The following is a 22,314-nucleotide window of genomic DNA, read 5'->3' as shown; positions in this document are numbered from 1 at the left end:
AAGAGTGTCTTTTACAGCATGCATGAACTTAAGGAATGCTTCTAAGTCCTATAGTACTATACACTTCACTCTGCTAATTTTGAAGATAACATGCAGTGAATATAATGCAGTGAGCCCCCAATCACTTCCATAACACTGCACGGGTACAGAAGAGAGACGGTGTATTCTGTAATCACTTAGACTTACCACTCCTCAAAATCTGATTGCCACCCATAAGGAAAAAATACATCTAAGCAAGAAAAGACATCAAACAGCCTTCCTTTTCACATTTCTCAAAATGTTTTGAAGTTTTAATGACCACGATACCTAGTCACACATGCGTTCAGTACAATTACTTCACAGAAAGATGTAGGTACACATTATTTCAGTTTTTCAAAAGACTATGCTGGCAGTAAAACCATTGAAAGTGACTATGGTAGTAATTCCGAATTTAGATATTTAAATGAAGAATGTTTTACAAGACAGGTTTTATCCAAGCCTATGTACTGCTAACATCGGTTTGACTTGAGTCCACTTCTGCTGCTCTCTTCCTTGGAATTTTAAAATTACTGTTACTTACAATTCATTTCTTGCACGTTTACTGCATTTCACTCAAGTTGGAGCCATGTGGGTAACTATAAATGGTCAACCACATCTGGCAGTTTCCTTTGGAGGGAATTTAAGCATTTCTAGATTTGCATTACAAGGTCATATGAAAACAATTCCTCCAAACCTTTTATCCAAACGAATTGTTTTCTTGGATATTGACTAAATAATAAGAGTCAACTGACAAATTCATACTTGTTCTTCGTAAAATTTTCAGATCCCATCTTGCAGTCTTGGCATTGGCAAAATGCCCATCAACTTCAAATGAATTTCCAATAAAATAACAAAAAATGGGTTTATGTCTCTTCCATCAAAAAAAAAAAGGAAGAAAACTTTAATTCTCCATCATTTGTGGACACTGCTACCAACAGGTAGGCTGTTGCATTGTTCAAATGGGCAACAGAAAAAGCTGGCCATGAAACAGTAGTTGTAATGAAATGATGCATTTCTCTTTCTAATTTCTTGTCACCTACATAGTATCATGGAATGATGAAACATGAATCAAAGTTTAAATGGGAGTATATGAAAAGACCAAGTTAGGTAAAAGAAAAGCCATATTATAGATTACTGCGTTATGAGAGAACCATACTTTAATGTATCTACTTAAACTTCTTTTTAAGTTATACACTATGATTTAAATAGAACAGAAAATTTCAAGCCAAGATTGTAAGTTGACTTGTTAGTAAGAGTTATTTGTCTGCATCATGATAGAGGAGAAAAAAAAACCATAATAAAAAGTATTTATAACATGGTCAGACTTTGGATAAATCTACAACAACTAACTTAAGCGAGAGACAACCGACCAAATGCCCCTAGACAAAACTCTAAATATTGTGATTATACAACCATTACATCTCATATAGAAAAAAAATGTCTAAAATGTTTTAAGCTGTTGGCATTCATAGTTTTTTCACTACTATAATTTTTAATTGGACTGTAGGAAGTACAAAAAGCTTAATAAAAACTGTAAGAATCCTATAAATAGCAACGTGTATCACTCACGTTGTGTTTAGTCATGGGTATTCTTTTGACAGACATCATGTTGACAAACCAACCGAGCTTGAAGAAAAGAAATAATTTTGATACAACAAAAGACTTCAAGTATTTTATCTACTTTGAGGCAATTATTAGCTCTAGGATATTTGTCTTATTCTCTAATCCTCTTCAGTGTAAAAAGATCACATGGTATCACAGCTAAGGAAAAGTTCATTTGAAGGACTTTTTTTTCCTTTAATATACTTTGTGGCAATTGACTATAATTACTGCTTTTCCGTACCAGAGGATTTCTGAATCATATCTGGCAGGGTATTTTCATTGTCAAAACTCACATAAGCCTATTCAAAAACTTCAAGAAGAACCGGTACAAGTGAAATGCTAGCTATTAGCAAAACAAACAAACCACCCCTCAAAAAAACAACTTTGGAGAAGCTGTCAAATATGACATTTTATACAGGTTCACTGAGAAGTGCTGGAAGAACTTATAGAAAAAGTTCAAACATCCCCTTTCCCTAAATAAAAGCAAATAAAGTGAACGCAAAGGAATAGATGTCTACGTATTGGTTGAGGGTACCTCCTCTCAACAAAACCCATAAAAAAATGTATTATAAATTCAAATAAGAATTGCATTGCATTGCAGTTCAAAATAAAGTGACCTCTACTTATTTTTTAATCAGATTTTGAAAAAGAAGTAATCTACTATTTCTAGAGTATTAAAACAAGTATGGAAGGTGCCCCGTTTCAACAGAACAGATGAAGACAGACAGAACACCAAGTAAGTTTCCACATACGCCTACTGATACGATAAACTGTAGCATGAATATGTTTTCACAGGTGCACATGCACATTCAAGCACACAGTATACGCAGACCTATTAAGCAGGACAGGATTGTTATATCCAGAAGCCATAGCTCACCTGTTATACAGCTTATCATAGTTTTCCTTCAAGAGTTCCTTCTCTTTTTCCAGATCATTTATTCTTTCCTGTAACTAAAATGAAGAAGGAAGATTCAAGCAATGCACAGCCCAAAAGGAAATGACAATGAATGTGTAAAGACAATTAGTTAATAATTTGGAGGCCTTGTCAGGCCTAGCCGGAAGACATACTCTACACGCATTACAATTGTTTAAAGGTTTGGAGGAAATAGCAATGAGGCAAACTTGCTAAACGTGGTTCATGTAAAATATATTCAAAACGCGTAAACCAGGTCGTAAACCTGAAGTTAAGTTTCCTCAAAGTGAAAGAAAAAAAAACTATTTAAAGTTTGTATACTCCTACTCCTCATATGTTGAGGAGAACGAACAACAAAACACTGGATTTTTAGCCTTACATGTGGGTGACTGTTAATGATGACACTAGTCCCTAAGAGCCACTAGACAAAGCAATGGAAGTGACTTGTTTCAACTGCTGAGTAAGATCTGATACTACAATGTACTGTAATTAAACCAGTTGAACTAATACTAAAAAACTAGCAGTACGCCATCAATAAATCAAGCACTATGATTTTTTTCTGGTTAACAAATCACTTGTTTAGTTAAGAATTAACATGAAATCCTAAGCTTCAACCTCAAATCTTGTCGAAACGCTGGTGCAGTGATTACACGGCAGGGGGATCAGGTATGGTTCACGATTCTCTAAAATGCAAGCAGCAGCCACAGGTTTTTCTTTTTAAGGGGATAAAGGAACATGTATTACCAGGTCAGTCTTCTAAATGTGTTTAAAAGGTCTATTCACATCTCCCCCACTGTTAACCTCCCCATACCTAGGCGTACTACCTAAAACAGATTCTAGCTCTCTTGAACACAACCTCACCTCCTCTGTCCTTGCATTTGAAATAGTTACTAATTGCAATTCTTTTTCAAGACGGAGGCATTTTAACCGCTCCTCTTTAAGCTGTAGATTCAGTTCATCAGCTTTTGCTATTAAAGCATCATGGCTGGTCTTCAAGTTCTTTAGGTTCTATGGAAAGGAAGGAAGGAAGGAAGGAAAATCCAGACAAAATAAAATAAACCACATTTAGTAGAATGTAACAACACTCTGCATTTTCACCCCGTGGTGCCTCATGGCAGTATTTAATACATATTCTCAATGTGGTCAATAGGAGACACTCTTGAACTAAGTAACTGAAAGCAACTTTCATTACATATGGCCAGGAGAAGGTGGCATTCTTGTTGCTCTCATGAACATTAAACCCTCAGTTCAGTCATGATGAAAACAACCAAGAAATACATCTGTTAAGCAATTAAAAGATTTTGCCGTGGTTACAGCGGTTAGACATGCTGACCAAAAACACTGCAGTAGCAAGCAAAAATGAACGTTGACCACAGTTATGTTAATCACAGAGCTTGCCTCAGCTCTGTTAACCCTTAATCGTAGGTATATAATTGTTCATAATCCTAATGCACTCACTAGCAGTAATTTAAAGAGGGACTTTCTTTTACATTTTTATTTACCTCAATGGATTATATTAAGGCACATTTAAGCAATTCTAATATTAAATGGAGGATGCTGATAGAACCTCTGTTTCCAGAATATTAGTAAATATTATGCTGCCCACATTCCACAGTGCTTTAACGAAGCCTCATTCATGAAGAATTTCAATGTAAACACCATCCAAAGTACGACTTGAAACAAAATAGCCTAAAAGCCAATCTCCTGTTTAGTTAAATCATTATACGAAATTTTATGTCAAATACACGTGACTATAGATAACGATTAATGACTACAGACAGAAAAAAGTTAGCTTCACTTTCTCCATAAAATATTTCTACAATACAGTTAAGTGGAGAACCTGAATGTGAATCCTGTACAAATTGTTTAGGTTCAAAAATCCTAGAAACAAACAAAAAAACCCAACTGCCAACCTGATCTTTGACCTTTCCCACCTCATTTTTCAGTAACAAAAATATTATGCAGAGTACATAATATCAGCAGTCAGAGAGATAACGAAATATATTACTCATCAGTTTTTACACCTTTCTTTCTTCAGTGCTCCTCTTGCTCTGTCCTCTATCTATGAATCGTATTTCAGTAACTTCAAAAAATTATACCTTAAAAATTATTCTTTTACACTCTTTTCATTTCTCTCCAAACTTCTTTCCTTTCTCCTCAAACACAGAATCCTTACAGACTCTAACCCTTCCAAGTGTCCAACTGAACTCATCTTTTCTTCCCCATCTCCCAGTTGCAAGCTTTTCCTCAAGCTTTTTCATTTCATTAACTTCTGTCACTTCAACCCAAGACATATGAAGAAAAATGCCCTAAAAAAACCCCACCTTGCAAAGCTTCCTGGGCCTTTCATAGACCATTTCATCCTCACATCTTCCTTCAACTTCCAAACCAGTTCAAAACAAATTCAACAATCATATTTATTCTACTGAACCATCTCATTAAAAGCACTAAAAATATCATCCTGAAAAAACCTCTTTGCTTCAACTTCATTCTAATCCATCAGTGTCTCTGCTCTCTTCTGACCGCTTTGGATTAACTTTCCTCATTAACTTTAAGGGGAACATGACTTCACCCTCATTATTATTGTCTTTTTTTTTTTCCAAAATGCATTCTTTAACTGAATATTCTTCTACATCTAAGTGTTCTGTCAGCACTTTTTTCTATCCAGTTCTCCCCGGAGTATCCCAAGAGTTGAGTCATGGCAACAATTGGGACGATGATTCTAGTTTAGTATTTCTAGTTCGGAATTTTATTTCTTTGGGAGACATGCCTTGATACTGTTGTCAACTGGAAATAACTCATTTAAAGAAAATGAATATATATCTCCTAGAAACGCTGCACAAACAAACATAAACTGCTCTCAGCTACAGTTGTGAAATTGTACTGATTGTGCAAGAGAATTAACTCCCTATACTACTTTAACTGTAGTAGCACAGGTTAGCATGTTTCATACGACAAATTGTTAAATCTGTATGTTCAGGCTGTAATTAAAACAAATAAATAAACCAATGGGGTGAACTACACAATCCAAACAGTTTCAGGGTCCTCTGATCTTCTAAGCATATTGCACAATTCTTACATTCAACTGGCTACATTAAGATTCTTTATCAACAAAACTGTCCTGTAAACATTTCGTAGCAAGCTCAACTTCAGTGTCATTAGATGCAGCAGGATTATAGGCTCTTATCATGCAGTGGTTTCCCGTTTTGGGCTGACTCAAGTTCAAAGATGAACGTGAATTAATTATATGGGTTTCAGTTGTTAGAAGCTGAAAGTAAACGATAACGAACTCAATAGGCATAAAAATCAAGATAAACATTAAAAAACCGTAAAACCTGCTCTGCTGGTAAGTACTTCACATGTCACCTCAACTAGAAATTTTGGGATTGGAAATGAGAAAATCATTGTATGCATTATCTTGTAAGAAGTGACAGAAGACATGCTCATCGCTCTCAAAAATGCAGCGTTCGCTGTGAGTATTAGAAACAATGTCTTCAAGTACCATTTTGAATCCGAGGCATGTGTTTCTATTCAGCTGCCGCCAAGAAAGAGGCACAAGTACTTGACATTTGCTGTGAATTACCAAAAAGTCACATATGATTTAAAAGGGAACAGTTTACTTACCGCTTTCTATTTAAGAACACAAAAAGCCATGTGAAACCTGTCTCCCCTGGAACTTACATCCTATATAGCTCACCCTGTGAAAAATTAGATTTGAGCCACTAACAGACGAGCTGCCTTGGCAGAGGAGATAGAGGCATTACACTGAAGCAAGGAAGGGAAGCAAAGCAAAACAAACTGTAGAAGCAGAAAATCACAGGCAAAAAGGAACAAAAATCTAAGGGCACAAGCGTTATTTGGCACGCTAAAATAACCAGAAGCAGGCAGCAGTAAGAGTTTACAAAGAGATCTAGTGTATCCACCTTGTAAGGCTAGAGTATTTCATAAAGTTCTACTGCACACAAGATTCCTGTGCACAGGACCTCTCCCATGTTGTACTACCTCTGTCTGCGTGCACGTGTGGTTCTCCAAATACAGATGGGAAGAAGCATAAAAATGCTGTATAACTAAAACCTACAAGGAATCTACCAATCAGTTGCATGTCCTGGTGATATTTTTATAAAGGACGTCTGTTACTTATAGTAGTCCTCTAATATAATTCCCATGAACTTACAAACACAAGTTAAGTCCTAACAGCAGAACTCTAAACAGCCAGAACTCCCCAACTTTACCAAAGGCTGAGTGTGAGGGTGGGCTGGTACCCCTTCTTAAGTCAAACCCTCTCTTTAAATGATCAGGAACCTCTTGCAACAGCCAGACAACTCAGTGCATTCTCCACAATCTGCCTGGGATGGCTTTGGAGAAAAATATCTTTTAAATCCTACTACACACTCAGGAAAAACAAAAAATATGATTTAAGACTAAGATAACCCTACGCATTTGGGATAGCTTGGGTGCAATGTATTGTGTGGTTGATTTTCCTGTACTCAGCGTTGACTCAGAATCAAGAGTTGTGTGTATTTATTTTCCATTTCTGCATGCCCATGCAATGATAGTAAAGGAATGTTACTGACCAAATTGCAATTACCTCTTGAAGATGCAGAAACTTTCCTTCCACTGCTGAAAGAGCATTGCTTTTCTCAACCAGCTGTTTATAGACCTTGATCATTTCCACATTGTCCCGAACGTTTAGCCTTCAAAATTATATTAAGAAGAAATGCATCATGAGCTTAAAGACAAAATTATCTTATTATTTTTGTTTTGAAAAAACTAAATGCTTTGCAAATCAGCTTTCTACAACACATCTGGGAGCAGATTTAGTGTGTAATATCCAAATTAATTTCTTCTTCTAGAACCCACATTACAGAATTCAGGTAAGTAAACATTCCACAGGAGTGACAGAGCGGCTTCAATCCATACATATACATCTTTGTTTACTGTATCTTAATATATATGACAGGAAGAGAAAACAATCCTATGCACAAAGAGATTGACTTCCCTTCCCTTTTTTCTCCGCTCTCCAAAGAGTTTGGTGCCGCCAGAGTAGCATTTTATGGGGTTTCCTCTTCAAGAGTTTAAACCTATAAAATACTGCTAAGAAAGTGACTTGGCCATTTATACTGTAACACCTTAAGGACAGCATTCAAACAAGTACAGGTGTGTCTTAACTACATGAAAATCACTTAATATCCATGTAGATGTTCTATATTGTTACAATTCTAAGAGTAATTGGAGAACGTACTGTTTAATAGAAAAGCTGCTTAAAATAATTCAAGGTTTAAATAAATAATTATTTAGACGTTTTCCCTTACTTCAAAAGGTGAAACCAAACCCCATCATTTTCACAGCTTCTTCAAGCACAGGAACAGAAACCAATTCTGATTTATATTAATATATAATATGATAAAATCCGAAAAAATCTTTAGCATTTGAAACAGTAATTTCTCTTCCAATATTTATCTACTTCAGACATATTGGATGAATTGTCACAATGCCATGCTGAAGCAAGAGAATGGCCTACAAAGCTTGCACATCTGTAAACCAGCTGAGTACATGAAATACTTTCCTTTTATTTGGTAAAATACCAAATCCTATTGTGTTTTGGCATTGCCCAGTTAATTGTCCTTACATAGAAGATAAACACACTCTCAAACCTGAGATTTTCCCCCAGAAACAGCCTTACCAGAACGCTAATACTATCATGCGTCTGAAACATGTTATCTACATGAATTAAAGTTGTGCTGAGTACAGACAGCAGCACTGTCTCATGCTAGCTATTTAAAAGCTAATGTAGTGGCACATTTTTATTAATCTTGTTCCACACATCAAACAAAAGGCTCTGATGCCTTCAAAGGCTTTTTCTTTTTCTTTCCCCCTTCTTTTTTAAGCAGGGGGCTTTTTTTTTCCTTTCTTTTTTTCTTTTTAAGTAGAAAAAGGAGCAGATGATAGTGAAATTTATGATGTACAGATGTAAACCCCATGGCTCCTGACAATCAACATTAACTATTTTTTCAACAGTGAATGAAACAGCAGTTGATTTAAACAGATTTGGGGTACTGATATTATGAAGTAAATTATTCAAATTCAGAAGTAAAAAATTACTTTTCATTGAAATCATTTCAATTCTTACAACTATAAGTTGTAAGAAGGTACATGTATTTGAAGGTACATGCTTGCAAAATGTGATTGTTTAGGCTATAAGTGTATTTGTCTCAAGAAGTTTCTAGCTACAGAAAGCATGTGCAATTAATTTCTTACTAGCGCATTACATTGATTGCAATCTCAGCTCTCATTACAGATCAGAGCAACAAAATAATTTCTCTACAGTATTTCCACAATATTTTATTTATTTATTTAAATAAAATATGTCAAAGAAATGCCCAATGCAATCTATGTACATGATAAAGATCTTGCTGTTTGTTTGCAGATTTTGTGGGCAAGGCAAAGTTAGTGGAGGAAGATTCTGCTGGGCAGATTCATTTTTCTATAAATTAAGTCACACAGCAGTAGAATCAAAATTGATTAGCTTATCTAGTCAGCTTTTTCCCTCCCAGGTAGTTCACGTATTCTGCTCCCAGAACAGCTGCCTGAGTATTCTGATATAACTTAAAAATAGGGGTTATATACAGATTTGATATAAAAGTCCATGCTGCCTTTTACTGAAATAGGTAATACATTGCTTAAAGAGTAACGATGTGTAAGAATAAACCTGTACTAAGACAGCTCATTCAATATTTTCTCTATTGCCAAGAAAGCAAAAAATTCTGCCACAAAACCTACATATATAGAGGTATACCTGGATCAGAAGTTAGAGAAAAGGAACTAATATCCCTTTTGAGGCAAAAACCTGAATTAATGAGCACACTGATCTAGCTCTAGCATGGCTTCTACCCCAAGTGCAGACACAAGGAACATGAACTCTACCCTTCCACTCTAAACCTCATCTTATAGCTGGATTTAAAAGTCTGAAATTGGAAATGAAGTTAGGAGAAAGTGACTCTATACAAAGCTAAGAATTATGTTTGGGGTTAATGTCTGAAGTACACCAAAGGACAATCCCTTTTCCAGACCTCTTGCAATTTGGATTAAAAGCATATAGAATGGGGTCCCAATAACAGCCTGGGGACCAGCTGTGTGGGAATGAGGGACTGATAGCAACCTACACCATAAGGAAACGATTAAAGAAAGGATCTTGACCCGCACTGTACAAATTTATGCCAGTAAATCCCAGATGGCTAAGCTAATAAAACTGAGGTCTAATTAAACCACATCCTTTGCATCTTGTCCTTGCTTCCATATGAGCAGGACATGGATACAATACTGAGATTCTTCTTAGAGAGTCCTGACTATTGTACCAACGGGATCATAGACTTTCCCCATTTACATTCAGAACAGAAAAAACAACCAAGGAAAAAAACACATCACCACCATACTTCTCAGGATCCTTACCCTCTGTCTGGCAAAATAAACTATTCCAGCTAATAGTTCTCAATCACAACTGCATCAATGGCCAAGACATATACATAGACTCCCCAGCAGAGAAGGGAGGAACAGACCCTGCAGTACTCTTCTCATTTTACAATGGTCAGGAACTAACAGGACTATATGTTGATGTACATTATGTTCTTTCCTTTACCTCTTATTTCTTACAGGAAGTCAAATATAAAGGGGGAAAAAAACACCCAACAACGTTTCCCTTCTAATAGCACTTTTATGGGGTAATTGACAGCATATTTGCAATAAGCAAAACATTAACATTGCACCAGCTCTTGCAACTAAGTTATTAAAATTATTTTAATACCAATATAAAATTCTGTATTTGTTTGCCTGGCTGAAGAGCTATCTACAAATGAAAAAAAAAGGCATCATCTTTAGGGAAACTGGTTAAATATGAAAAAACAGATATGGAAATGTAAATATAAGGGGGCTTTCTATATTAGACATGATTTAGCAAAGTCACGTACATGCTGTAGCCTCTCAAAGCCCTTTAGATAATGTACTGTGACTAACAGGCCCCACGTTTTAATCTAGGCATGCAATGCTATAACGCCATCGCAAAAGTCATGAGTGCATCAGGTATCGTACTCCTGTCCAAAACCCCACAGCTTTAATAGCTTTAATTCCAAAGTCATGCAGCAGAAAAAAATGCCAAAGAAATTAAAAACTGACTGGCAAACAAGTTTTTTCATTTAAAAAACCCGACCAACCAAAACACAAAAACCCCTGCACGAACACGTGCAAATACCAAATAGCTGTTTCACAAATGCATTTTGGGGTGGCTTTAAAAATGTTTCTGGAAAGTACCATGAGCAATTCAGTTATTTGAAGGTACATGCTTGCAAAATGTGATTGTTCAGGCTTAAATGTTTTAACTTGCGCACCCTGGGCATCACTGACACCAAACCATGAGGTTATTATGGTTTGGGCCATCTTTAAATTAACAAGGCTCAAGTTAAACACAGCTAAATTTTGTACTTCAGAAAATGTGTTTAGTCTCACAACCCAAGTTTCTCCCATAGATCACAATTAAGTCAGAACTGTATATTCCTGAAACAATCCCCAAACAACCTCTAATGAAATATTGAAAAAACAGTGATTATTGTAACATGGCTGCAATCACCTCAATGGCTACACTGCATATGGACTCAGCTCCGAGACAGAAACTGTAGTGAAGCTGCAAAGGTAGCTTTAAAATATCATCGGATTTCTCATGGGTATAGGACTCAGGATAATTAGGGATCTCTCTCCACCACCTCTGGATCAGTGATTATTTACTGTGGCTGCTTCATCACTTGGAAACTACAGTTATTTCAATCGCAAGAATTTCTTAATCATGTAGCAGAATTGCTTTCCTAAAGGTTAAAAGTAACTGAATTTTGTTAAGACTAGGCTGAGATCAAATGGTACTACCACATGATGACTGGCAGAAACACTTTCATTATGTCCTTTTGGCACCATACAGTTCCTAAAAAATGTAAACAGGTATCAATGTCTTTGGGTAGTGATGTAACTAGATGACAGCCAAGCATATTCTTACAAAACAAAATAAGAAGGTGCCAATTGTACCAAAATTAAAAGACGTAGGCTATGAATATGAAATTAAATGACCTTATCGGTCATCCAAATTTCAAACTTTTCTTCCAATGTTCTAGTACTGACAGTCTCTTCTCTGCTGATGCAAAGATTAAAAATAGTAACATATAAATCTACAAATCTATTTGTGTAATAAAAGAGCTAATACAGACTGTTCTAATAGCAGTCACATGACTTCCAAGAAAGCAAGCTAATGAAAATTATGTAGAGGTGTCTATGGTCACAATTAAACCTGGAGAGAACAGCATCCTGCTGCTCTGGCTCTAGTTCATTCAGGATAAATAAAACAGGACATGACAAACACAGGATTAGCAGCCTTCCATGAAGGATCCTAGGGGCATAATTACAGAACAGGCATTACTCTAGATATGCACTAGTGGACTTCGTTCAACTTCTTTCCCAGTGTCTTCAGCCAGACACAGTTGTTCTAAAATCCTTAACGCATCTTTCATCAGGTTTCAAGCAAGAAAGAGACTACAATGGAAAAACTTCCAGAACTTTAAACAGTATTCAGAGATAGTAACTTAGGTCAAGTATTATGGAGTGTACGTAAGTCATTTGATAAACATAACCAAATAAGGATCTGCACTACTTTTCATATCTGATTTTATTTACGGATATTTTTAGTTGAATTTGAAGTGTATCTTTACTTGAAAACTCTTAAAATTTCACAGAAATACAGTAGCTGGTATCAAATTTAGATTATTACGTTCCGGTTTTGCCTGCTGTACTTAAAGAACAGTGTTTATCTATAGAAAATTGAATTTCTTTGAGATTTGCCTTGGATTATTTTCAAATAAGGAAAAAATATTTTAAATATCTTCTGAATTCACAGTAGGCACAGACTGAGAAATTATTTATGAAAGCAACTTCTTTAACCTATTTAAACTTTATAAAGGAGATTCTGAATAGGGGAAACTTAGGACTTTGTGAATAATTTAATAGCAAACATTATGATGTATTATTTATGCAGCACCATGGATGCACAAAAGAATGCTCACACATGATAACGGGGTCCCTCCCTTGAAATGCAGTTAAAGAATTGACCATATACTTCTCATCCAAGTAGAGCTTCCACTGAATTCAAAGGAGTAAGGAATGAAGGATCATGCTGTATCAGATCCTTAATACCATTAAACGTAACCAGCTGAAATGGAGACAGTCAAAAGAGGGAAAATGTATGCAAAATTATCTAATTTTGCTTATATTTTTTGAAAAATTAAAGAAGAAAGATTAAACAAGAAGCTTTATTGTGAAACACATTCCACAAGCATGTTTACCTGACTGTTTCAGTGCACAGCTATATCATAGTCCTTCAAAAATTTCCTCATGTGCTCTTACAGGGCCATTGTTTTTCTGCTATTTGTATACGCCAAACTATCAATGAGTATTAACGAGCATTAAAATACACACCATGAACCTGCATCTAAAATTTTCTCAGAATTATATTGAAGAAATTATAGATCACTAGAATTTAATCAGCTGGAAAGTAATTCTCTAGAATAGCAATTATGAAATTCTTTGTTTATTTGTAAAAAACTGTAACTTATTACCGTATCAATCTCCTTGCTCAGAATTAGCCATGGCTATTCAGTAAAATATTTTATTATTTAGTTTCACCAAAAGGGAAAAAAAATGAATAAGAACAAGTACTTTTCACAGCTATATATAAACATTATGACACAGCTCTTCTAGTGCTTCCACCATGGAGATTTCCATTTTTCAGAATACCTTTGGCTTGTTGTTTCTTGATCTCTCAGCCGTAGCATGGCTTCTTCAATTTCCTTTTCTTTCCTTCTTAGTTGACTCTCAAGTATCTCTCCAGCATGTTCTAGTTTCTCAATGTGCTCCCGCTGGGACTCAATCACAGTCTCTCTGCAAATACAAGCATCTTACATTCCAACACCTGATAAGTATTTAACAAAAGAAAAAAGTTAAATAAATGAGCAAAAATTTTAAGTGCTCAGTAAAATTTGTATTGCTTAATGACATGCAGCGCAACAGAAGTTTAAGAGTTTAACTGACTAAGAAAATAATCAGAGGTGACCACATGAAAAGATGTGAATAGTGCAACACATAGATAAACACATTATCAAACACAACACAAACTTCTAAAATAAATGTTTATGTGGACTGAACAATACTTACCAGAACCTATCTGAAAATATCTCATGCTTTATTCTACTCTATACTAAAAGTATCTCCTTCCTAATCCATTAGTACCAAGTGTTTTCTGCACCATTACTGCTATGAAAAGAACACGAGATCTTCAATGGATGGAGCAGTGACATTGATTTTTAAGCTTTTAATTATTTTTATATATATGGGTTTTATTCTGAGTTCAGTAACTTTACATACACACACAAAAAAGTCAGCTGATGTGTCTTTAATAGTGGAATTTATCCATTAAATGCAATTAAAAGAAAACTCCTGCAGTTTCTACATCAAGGACATTATCAAGAGCTTCCTGAGCTTCAATTTCAGTTAAAATGTGCAACTGGATAACAAACCAACTTTCAAAATACAGAAGTGAATTAAAATAATTTCACATTACCATCCCATACTGTACTTTTCTGCAACTTACCATCAGATCTGACCACCTCTGGAAATGAAGCTTAAATGCATCAGCATAACCTGTTCAATACAATCACCACTGGCATGGTTTAGGATGTTACCAGTGTTACTGTTGTCAGATCCAATATGTTCACTTTCTTTTCTGAAGTGAAAACTTCTGAAGAATGTGGTTTTTCCTTCAAGAAAACCACAAGTTTTAAAAATTACAATAACAAAAATTAAGAAATATGAAAGAACATACAGATTTCTTATTTCAGCCCTTGGATCCTCGAGCGGACTCTGTCCATATATTTGGAGCACAGGGTTAGGAGATCTCGCTTCTAAATCCTTAATTCTCATTCCTGAAAACAAGGAAGAGAAATTTTTGTCACACTGAACGAAAAAGCATTGAACAAAGCAACAATCTCTGCACAGCACAAACACTTACAGCTCCTACACAGATGCCATAAAAACTATCTTTACATCAAATTCACATGGCTGCTGTAAAATTTGAACTATGGGCGATACAGCACGCACCATTCAAGCATTAAAAACATGTCTTGAATGGTTTTTCTTAGAAGATTTTACTTCTAAATCTTTTAGAGAGAACAGATATGGTGTTTTCAAAAAAGAACATCATCATTATTATTGAACAGGAACATGGTCTTGTAATCACTTTTTCTCTGATAGCCCTTTCTTTATGAAATCATGCGTGTCTCCACCCAGACCAGCAACTACAGGAACATGCTTAGCAACAGCGCAAATGATTTCCCGGTGTTCTTCAGAAGTGTACTAAGTCCTTGGTGAAGAACAACGGCAGGAAATTACTTAAGGAAGAATTGTTAATTCAGGAGCAAAAGCAATGGGGGTTTCTCCAAATCTCTTTCTCCTACTTCTCTTTCTTCAGCGAGATACTGATGAAGTTCTGAGCTGGGACCAAACTGTGCATTACATTTCAAACACAGGATTCAGGCTGCCATCCGTTGGTCCCCAAAATTGAGTCACTTAGGTTCAAAGTACAAAGACACCAGGAGGTTCACAAAATGACTGAAAAAAAAATGACCTAGTCTGCATTTGTGCCGAGTTAACTTGACTTACTTACGCATTTTGAATTTTGATCTTTAAGCATTAGTTTAAGGTACTGGTAACTGTGCTATATACATATGTGTATACATACGTCTAGAGTAGATATTTTTTATTATCTCTGTTCAAATCATGTTATGTTTTTAGGTAGTTGAACTCAATAAAAAAAAAGCAATGAGAGAAACCAGTGAGTATTTTGGAAATACTCAATCAACCACTGCCTCAATCAGCAAGGCCTCAGTCCTAGCTCTGCACAGGACACCTTGAGTCTAGATCTGTTCTTATGCCAAGAGAAATCCTCAGAACATGCCATATCAACATGTGATCTGTAATTCTCATACCAAGTTGCCTTTTTCTCCCTGCTAGCACTGGGCCTGAATAAATGTATTGGAGTTCTACCCTATTATTGCATTGGTAAAACAAACAAACAAAAAATTGATTTGGGGAATAACACTGCCTACTCCATGATATAAAGTGTGAAAAATGTAGGTGTATTTAAAATGTTGGAACTTGTACTATATGCAAATTAAAGAAGCAAATTGGTAGAGCCAGTTATTTTTTAGTGCCTGTCTAAAAACATGACAACTGTTTCTGTTTTCACATACCTGAATAATCAACATAACCAAAATAAAAAGCAGCAGGAGGGTGAGATGGAGAAAAAACCCCACAACGTAACCAGCCATCAGCCTGATCCATAGCTGGTGGAAGGAGATAATTTTGCTCAGTTTTGATTCAGGGCCATAGCAGTATGTTATCTGTACTGTAAGCTAAAGGAGTACACCTACTTCTACGAATGCTCGTAAGAAAGGTTTTAAAGTCTAATTTCCAAACATAGCTACCATAAATGAAGGACTGAGAATAAGACTGCCTTAAGCAGGAAGTCTCGACAGTAAAAAGCATCATTAAAGATGGCTGCATTGTGGTATTTGCTTTCAAACGTCCACACATGTAACAGATTTTTCAAGTCTGCAGTGTTGAGCACACATGTATCCAGAGACTAGAACAAACCTTGAAATTAAAAAAGGAAAAACATGTGCAAACAAACTACAGATGTAAAACTTTGTTATGACATGATAATGCTAAACTTTCACATACTTCTTTTATAAGCCTTCAGCATGTAAAGAAGCTACTCTAAGAACTGCCCAGGATTTTAACTACTAGAAAACTTGCTTGATAACTACTTTACTTTCAAATCTGTACTTTTATTTTACCCCTACCACTGTGGATTCTCAACGTAAGGACTTCAAAGGCAACCAAGTTTCCATGACTGCTATAAATGAATACAAGGAAAAGAGGGAAGAACCATCTTTCTGCCTACAGGTACTACTGCCCATTGATGAACGGAAAAGAGAATGTACTTGCTACCGTGGAGCAATAGCTGGTGGCACTTATTTAAACCACTGGTTTCAACAAATGTGAATTATACCTTTCTTTGCCCGCTCTGGCATGCCGGCAGCCTCACTCACTTTTTTGAGACCAGTGTTAATACGGGATTGAACATAGCTGTAGGAACAAGGCTTGTGGCCTTGAATCTGGAGCTGCTGTTTAGTTGAAATGAGTTTGCTGCGGAGGCTCTCCTTTTCTTTCTCAAGCTCAAGAACTTTCTCTTGCAACTGCTCAATCATTTCTTCCTGCTCCGCAGCCTGACCCAGCCGCCAGGGGCCGCCACCAACCTTTTCAGACCTTCTCTTGTCATTAACAAGCCGTGTTAACTTGGTGGCCATTCTGGGGAAAATAATAAAAAAGATGAAAAAGAATGTGAAAAGTCAGCATAAAAAGCATTCTGTTGAAAGGAACATAATCACTGTGAGGACTTCAGCACAGAACGTGAATAATAAATTTCAGGTTTTGATATAACTATTACTGCCTGTGAAGAACTCTTTGAAGATAATTGAAACCACTGTGCAGCAATCTGCTTTATAGCACTGACAAATAACAGTTTCCTAAGGCTTATCATTTAAGGTTAGCAAAGGGAGGACACATATTTACTCCATATGCTGCTTAAATGTAATTTTTAACGCATGACCTTATATAGGAACCTCGGCATGCTGTTCAGAAAAGTTACAGATTTGGGATGCGGTGGGGCAAACTGTAAAAGCTACAATTCCACAAAACATGCCACTACTGAAAGAATGCTAATAATATGCAACATTCCAATGACATATCATCTCTAGTATTCCAGAATTAAATATATATTTCAATTCTGAAGTGGCTACTTAAGAAGGTACTCCAGAAAAGAGAGACTTAATAGCTCTCATTACCATACTCAATTTCATACTCAGTAAATATTACCAATGTGCTTCAGAGAAGGAACGGTTAGCTGAAGAATATAATTAGATACAGAGGGTATGGTTTTCATCTGTCTTTAAAAGGATACAAATTTTGCTTTTGGCATCTCGAGAGTTGTACCTTTGATTTCCTTTAGTTTTGATAAACATTGGTAAGCTAGAACAAAAGGCAGCGGGGGCACGTGGGGGTGATGTAATACACAAGAACAGAAAACACACCAAGCAGTGAATGGGAAAAACTTGGCATATAAAGAAAGAAAAGGTGGCTTTGATGAGAAAGACTAGTTCAAGACTTCGCCAAATTAGTCGCACATCTTCAAGACCTGTATCTGGTTTACAGGGAATCTATTTTTGCAGGCCCAAAAAGAAAACTGAAAATAGGGACACACTTCATCTATTTAAAGGGGCTTGTTTTATTTTTGTACACTTGCGGATAGAAGCTTCTACTTAAAAGAACAAAAATGAAACAAAAAAACCCGCCTGTAATAACTTTAGGATGTCACAGAATGTTACTTGCCTGTTACCAGGTTTTCTGTTTATTTGTTTTTTTAAAATGTACTTCATCTGCCAATTCATTCCAAACTTTTAGTTACAAGGGTTTTGGCATGAAGGATGATGGGAAAGAAATTTAGCTTGAGGAGTTAACGTTTTTCTCTGCCAGTCTATACAAGCACTGTGTTTTATATTTTCTGCACCTTAAAATACTAATCCCGGTATTCCAGTTTGGACATTTGGTGTAATTTCACCTAAGTGGATGATGAAAGCCTTTGATAAGTCATCTAACAGAAATACAGGAAATGCCACTTGGAATCAGCAAACAATTAATTTGTTCCACCATCTTGAATTTGACAGCAGTCTGGCAGGAAATATGGAAGTTATGTCAGGCTGGTCAATCTGATCCTGACTCAGAGGATACTGAGTCTAAAGGAAAGAATCTTCTGGACTTTAGAAAAGTATGAAACAGTCTCAGCTAGAGAAGCAGTACCTTCAGATGCCCTTTCATGAACTGCTTCGCTTCTGAGCAAGAACTGGCTGAGACGCATAAGAGTTCATTCACTTCAGTACAGCACAATGTGCTGTACGGTGCTTTTGGGTCAGTTAGCCCTTCTGGAATAGAGTAACACCACGGACAGTCCTGCCGAGTCCAGGCTGGTCAGCCAGCACAGCACTGTGTTTAATAGCAAGCCTAAAGTTGCCTGCTTATGTTTGAGTACACTGGGTACTGTGCTCCCCATGCTGTTTGGGTTTCCTTCAGTGAAGTAACCTATTTCCCAGAATAAAGGGGAGCTGAGCATAATTAGAAAGATATTTTAGGGTTAACTAGACAACAAAAGGCTAGATGCCAGTCAACTCCTCAGAGTACAGAGGAGGGCAAAAAAAAGGGGCAGAATCTCTTGGTATAAGCCATTTTGTTTCTAGGGCAAAACTCCTGGTGCACAATTAGGCTTCTCTAGCCTCTTCTGCAGTTCCCAGGATATTTATACTCAGCATAGCTATGAACCCCGGATACCAATCCCAAAGGGGTGGACAGTGACGCACCTCCCTACTCAGAGATCTCACACTGTCCACTGCAAAAAATATTCCACATACCACAGAGACAACCGGAAATCAATATAAAAATGAATTCCAGTGTCATTTTTGCCACTGCTTTAAAAAGTGCTCTGAGAGAAATCAGCATAATGAATTTGTTGATAATGCTTTAAAGGGTGAAAACGTTATTGTGAGCTAAAATAGAAACATTAAAAGCCATACTTTTTAATTTTCTCCTCTTGCTTATTTACATGCTGTTTTATTAAGATGTTCTCATCACGTAAACGAAGAAATCTGTCTTCCAGTTCCTCTCGACTGATTCGTGATACGGCTTGTCGAGCTTTCACATTCTGTGTAGTGGATGATTCTACCAAAGCAATACAACTTTAAATTACTTTCAATTCATTCAACAACGTGTAATCCAGTCTAACTCATTTTGAAATACTATAATAAAAATGAAAGTTTAAGTAATTTGATATTTTACACTTGTATGAGTCTGTTGATTTTTTTTACAACTTCTAGGCATATTAATCACTTCCTTTTTCCTCCCTCTTCCAGATAAAAAAGTAATTTAAATGATGAAACAAACTGATTACCTACTAGACAACACAAAGGAGATAGTCTAGCAAGTAGCAGGGTACTGTCCAACATAGCTCTTTAGAAATAAGATGATCATTACCACCGAGATGCCTTCTAATCTGTTTGACAGTTAAGATACTATCTTGCAGATTGGAAAGATTTTGCAAATTTACTCAGTACAAGACTAAGCTCGGTAATTCCATTCTAATAGCAGCTGAGTAACATATCAGAATTGCATAGTATTTTTAGTTCCCGTTTTGTTAAATGTTTCTGGCCTTGTCCTCAATTCAGCAGAAAAGTCCTTTTTACTCCTGGAAGGATGAACATTATTGCTCAATGAGATTTCCAGTTTTTAGCATCTCACAGCAACTCCCCTCTTGAAACAAACAACATAAGCACAGAATGGGTCACAGTTTCTTCCAGAATTTAACCCAGATTTTGGATGGTGTTTGAACTTAATTTTGTGAGTGGGAATGTCAGAAACACTTTCAGAAAGAAACTAAAGAGGCCACTGATCAAAGTCTGCAACCGTAATAAATAGCAGCTGGTACAAACCTTGTAATCCTCCAATTCCAGTTGGAGTTAGACCTACGTCTCTCACAGGCAGGTCCCCCACAGTTTCATCAGCTGGAACAGACATGGCTTTTCTATGGATTAGAAAATTGAAATGAAATTACTCTCCATCTGTAACTTAAACTGCGAGACTAGAACGAACTATAATACATCATACAAAATGAAGGAAAAAGTAATGACAGATCCACTGAAATGAGACCACTTGTACATTACTGCAAATTCTCCTACCTCAATTGCACTACTCGGAGGACAACCTGAACATTCAAGTTTAACATTTTGCCAGTTTTAATCGATGCACAAAACACTGCTTCTTTGTTATGGAACAGCTCCAATTATATTTAGTGTATGTAGAATTAGCTTTTTAAGTTCTAGTTCTGTCACCTTCAGCAATCTTTGGCTAAGGCCATATTTCTAAGTGCATGGGGGAGCGGGACCTGTGCCGGTTTTTTGTTTGTTTTTTTTAATTGCTTGTTTGTCCATTTTAAGACAAGTCAAAGCTTAAGGCATCAACTGGTAGATGAGTAATGCCATCTTCCACATTTTGAACAGGACTCAGAACCAGAGATACTGGAGGTTATGAAGTCATTTCAGCATTGCCCACCATTCTCTTAGTCTTCCTTCAATCATTGTCATAAAAGAAATTACTTTATAAGATAGAGACGTCCCTATGAATGATTCTCATAAATCTGAACACATTTCTTTCTTGAGGCAACAGAAAGATTAGCTACATGACAAAGTGATATTAGGAAAGTATTAATGTGAGAAAGTACTACATTTGTTTCAGTATAATATATGAAGGTACTTGTTAACAACTACTGGTTTTTTCTTCTTTTCTAGTGCAGAAAATTAGATGTTGGCCCATAGAATCAAGTATTGCTGAAATAGCAGAAGAAAAAGCAACATGGTGAATTCCTTTGGATGGTGTTTTTCACCCCATTGTTACACTTTTCAGATGATATAAATCCTTAGTGAATCCAAAAACATCTAAGAAAGCATTGGGAAATTAACAGTGATATTTACTAAATACCTGCATTAGAGGACAGAAGCGACACAGCATAATCCACAGACATTCCATGAAGTACCAGCTAATTCTATCATAACCAAAACTGCTGCTAAAGATATGCCTTTCTTCTACCAGTAAAGTCTTCTATCATAAACAAATCTCCTTATGGCTTTGTTCAAAAGGAATTACAAGGATTAATAGAAGTGTAGTTTCCAACAAGTCAATCTTGCTTTCAATCTTTTGTTTTTCACCACTGAAATTTAGGATACAGTATTATTTCCAGCTTCCACTGTTTATAACAATCTGAACGCGTTTTTCTTTCTTGTGGAACAGATGTTACCTTGCCATAACTGTTGAAATGCCTGAGCTGGTCTACACTTGTAGATTAGCAATAAGGTTGGAGTTTCAATGCTGTCAGTCACAGAAACGGAGAATAATACTACTACTCCATGATGCTGAGGTCCACGGCAGGCAGCCGTTGTAACCAATGGCACAGTTCTAGTGGCAGATACATGTCAACAGCTCCTGAATGTTCTCAGCTCTTTTCGTGCTATTCACACAAATCCCTCAAAACTCTTTTGTAATAACTTGCTAAATTAGTGCTATCTGCAATCATTGGCATACCTCGGGTCTAGGTTCATTATTGCGGTCATTATTATACATCACTGCATCAATATCGCTACAGTAACTGAGACCGAAGTGAAACAGAAACCTTTACCTCTAGAAGACCAATCCACATCTAGTTATGATGGCAGCAAGGACAAGAGGCTACCATGGTATGTCTTCCTAGAGTGTGTTTGTCTTAGCCGTTGCAAGTCAAAAGTGATAGGGTTTTTTGTTTTGTTTTTTCAAATTTCAGAGGAGTCAAGAGCTAAACAGTTTACCAGCACAACTCTGTAATGTTTGCGATTTATCAAAATCAAGCTTCAAAAACTCTAGCACAATAATAAGCGCAGGCAAACCCAACTGTTTCTCACTATTCACCGCTTGCTAAAGAAACTTTGCTACACACAGATATCTACCTGTTATTTTCAGTGTGGAAGAAATTCACTAATTTAAAAAAGCAAAGAGAAAACAAC

At 36.3% G+C, this 22,314-nt stretch overlaps 1 protein-coding gene across 1 annotated transcript in view; it reads right to left on the bottom strand.

Annotated features, from left to right (window-relative positions):
* RPGRIP1L (RPGRIP1-like) overlaps window positions 1-20,299 on the bottom strand; it is a 66,611-nt gene extending 46,312 nt beyond the window's left edge. Inside the window, exons 1-8 of the mRNA XM_010139510.1 lie at window positions 20,215-20,299; window positions 19,303-19,447; window positions 16,689-16,987; window positions 14,442-14,541; window positions 13,358-13,501; window positions 7,122-7,227; window positions 3,395-3,541; window positions 2,498-2,571 (exon numbers count right to left, since the gene is read on the bottom strand). Of these exons, the coding sequence (XP_010137812.1) occupies window positions 2,498-2,571; window positions 3,395-3,541; window positions 7,122-7,227; window positions 13,358-13,501; window positions 14,442-14,541; window positions 16,689-16,987; window positions 19,303-19,447; window positions 20,215-20,299 (1,100 nt within the window). The remainder of the gene's footprint in view (window positions 1-2,497; window positions 2,572-3,394; window positions 3,542-7,121; window positions 7,228-13,357; window positions 13,502-14,441; window positions 14,542-16,688; window positions 16,988-19,302; window positions 19,448-20,214) is intronic.
* Window positions 20,300-22,314: the final 2,015 nt, after the last annotated feature.

This window comes from Buceros rhinoceros, unplaced genomic scaffold (genome assembly GCF_000710305.1).
Source record: "Buceros rhinoceros silvestris isolate BGI_N320 unplaced genomic scaffold, ASM71030v1 scaffold23827, whole genome shotgun sequence".
Lineage (NCBI taxonomy): Eukaryota > Metazoa > Chordata > Aves > Bucerotiformes > Bucerotidae > Buceros > Buceros rhinoceros.
Note: the sequence above shows the minus strand (reverse complement) of the source record. Positions and strands in the feature narration are given on the sequence as shown.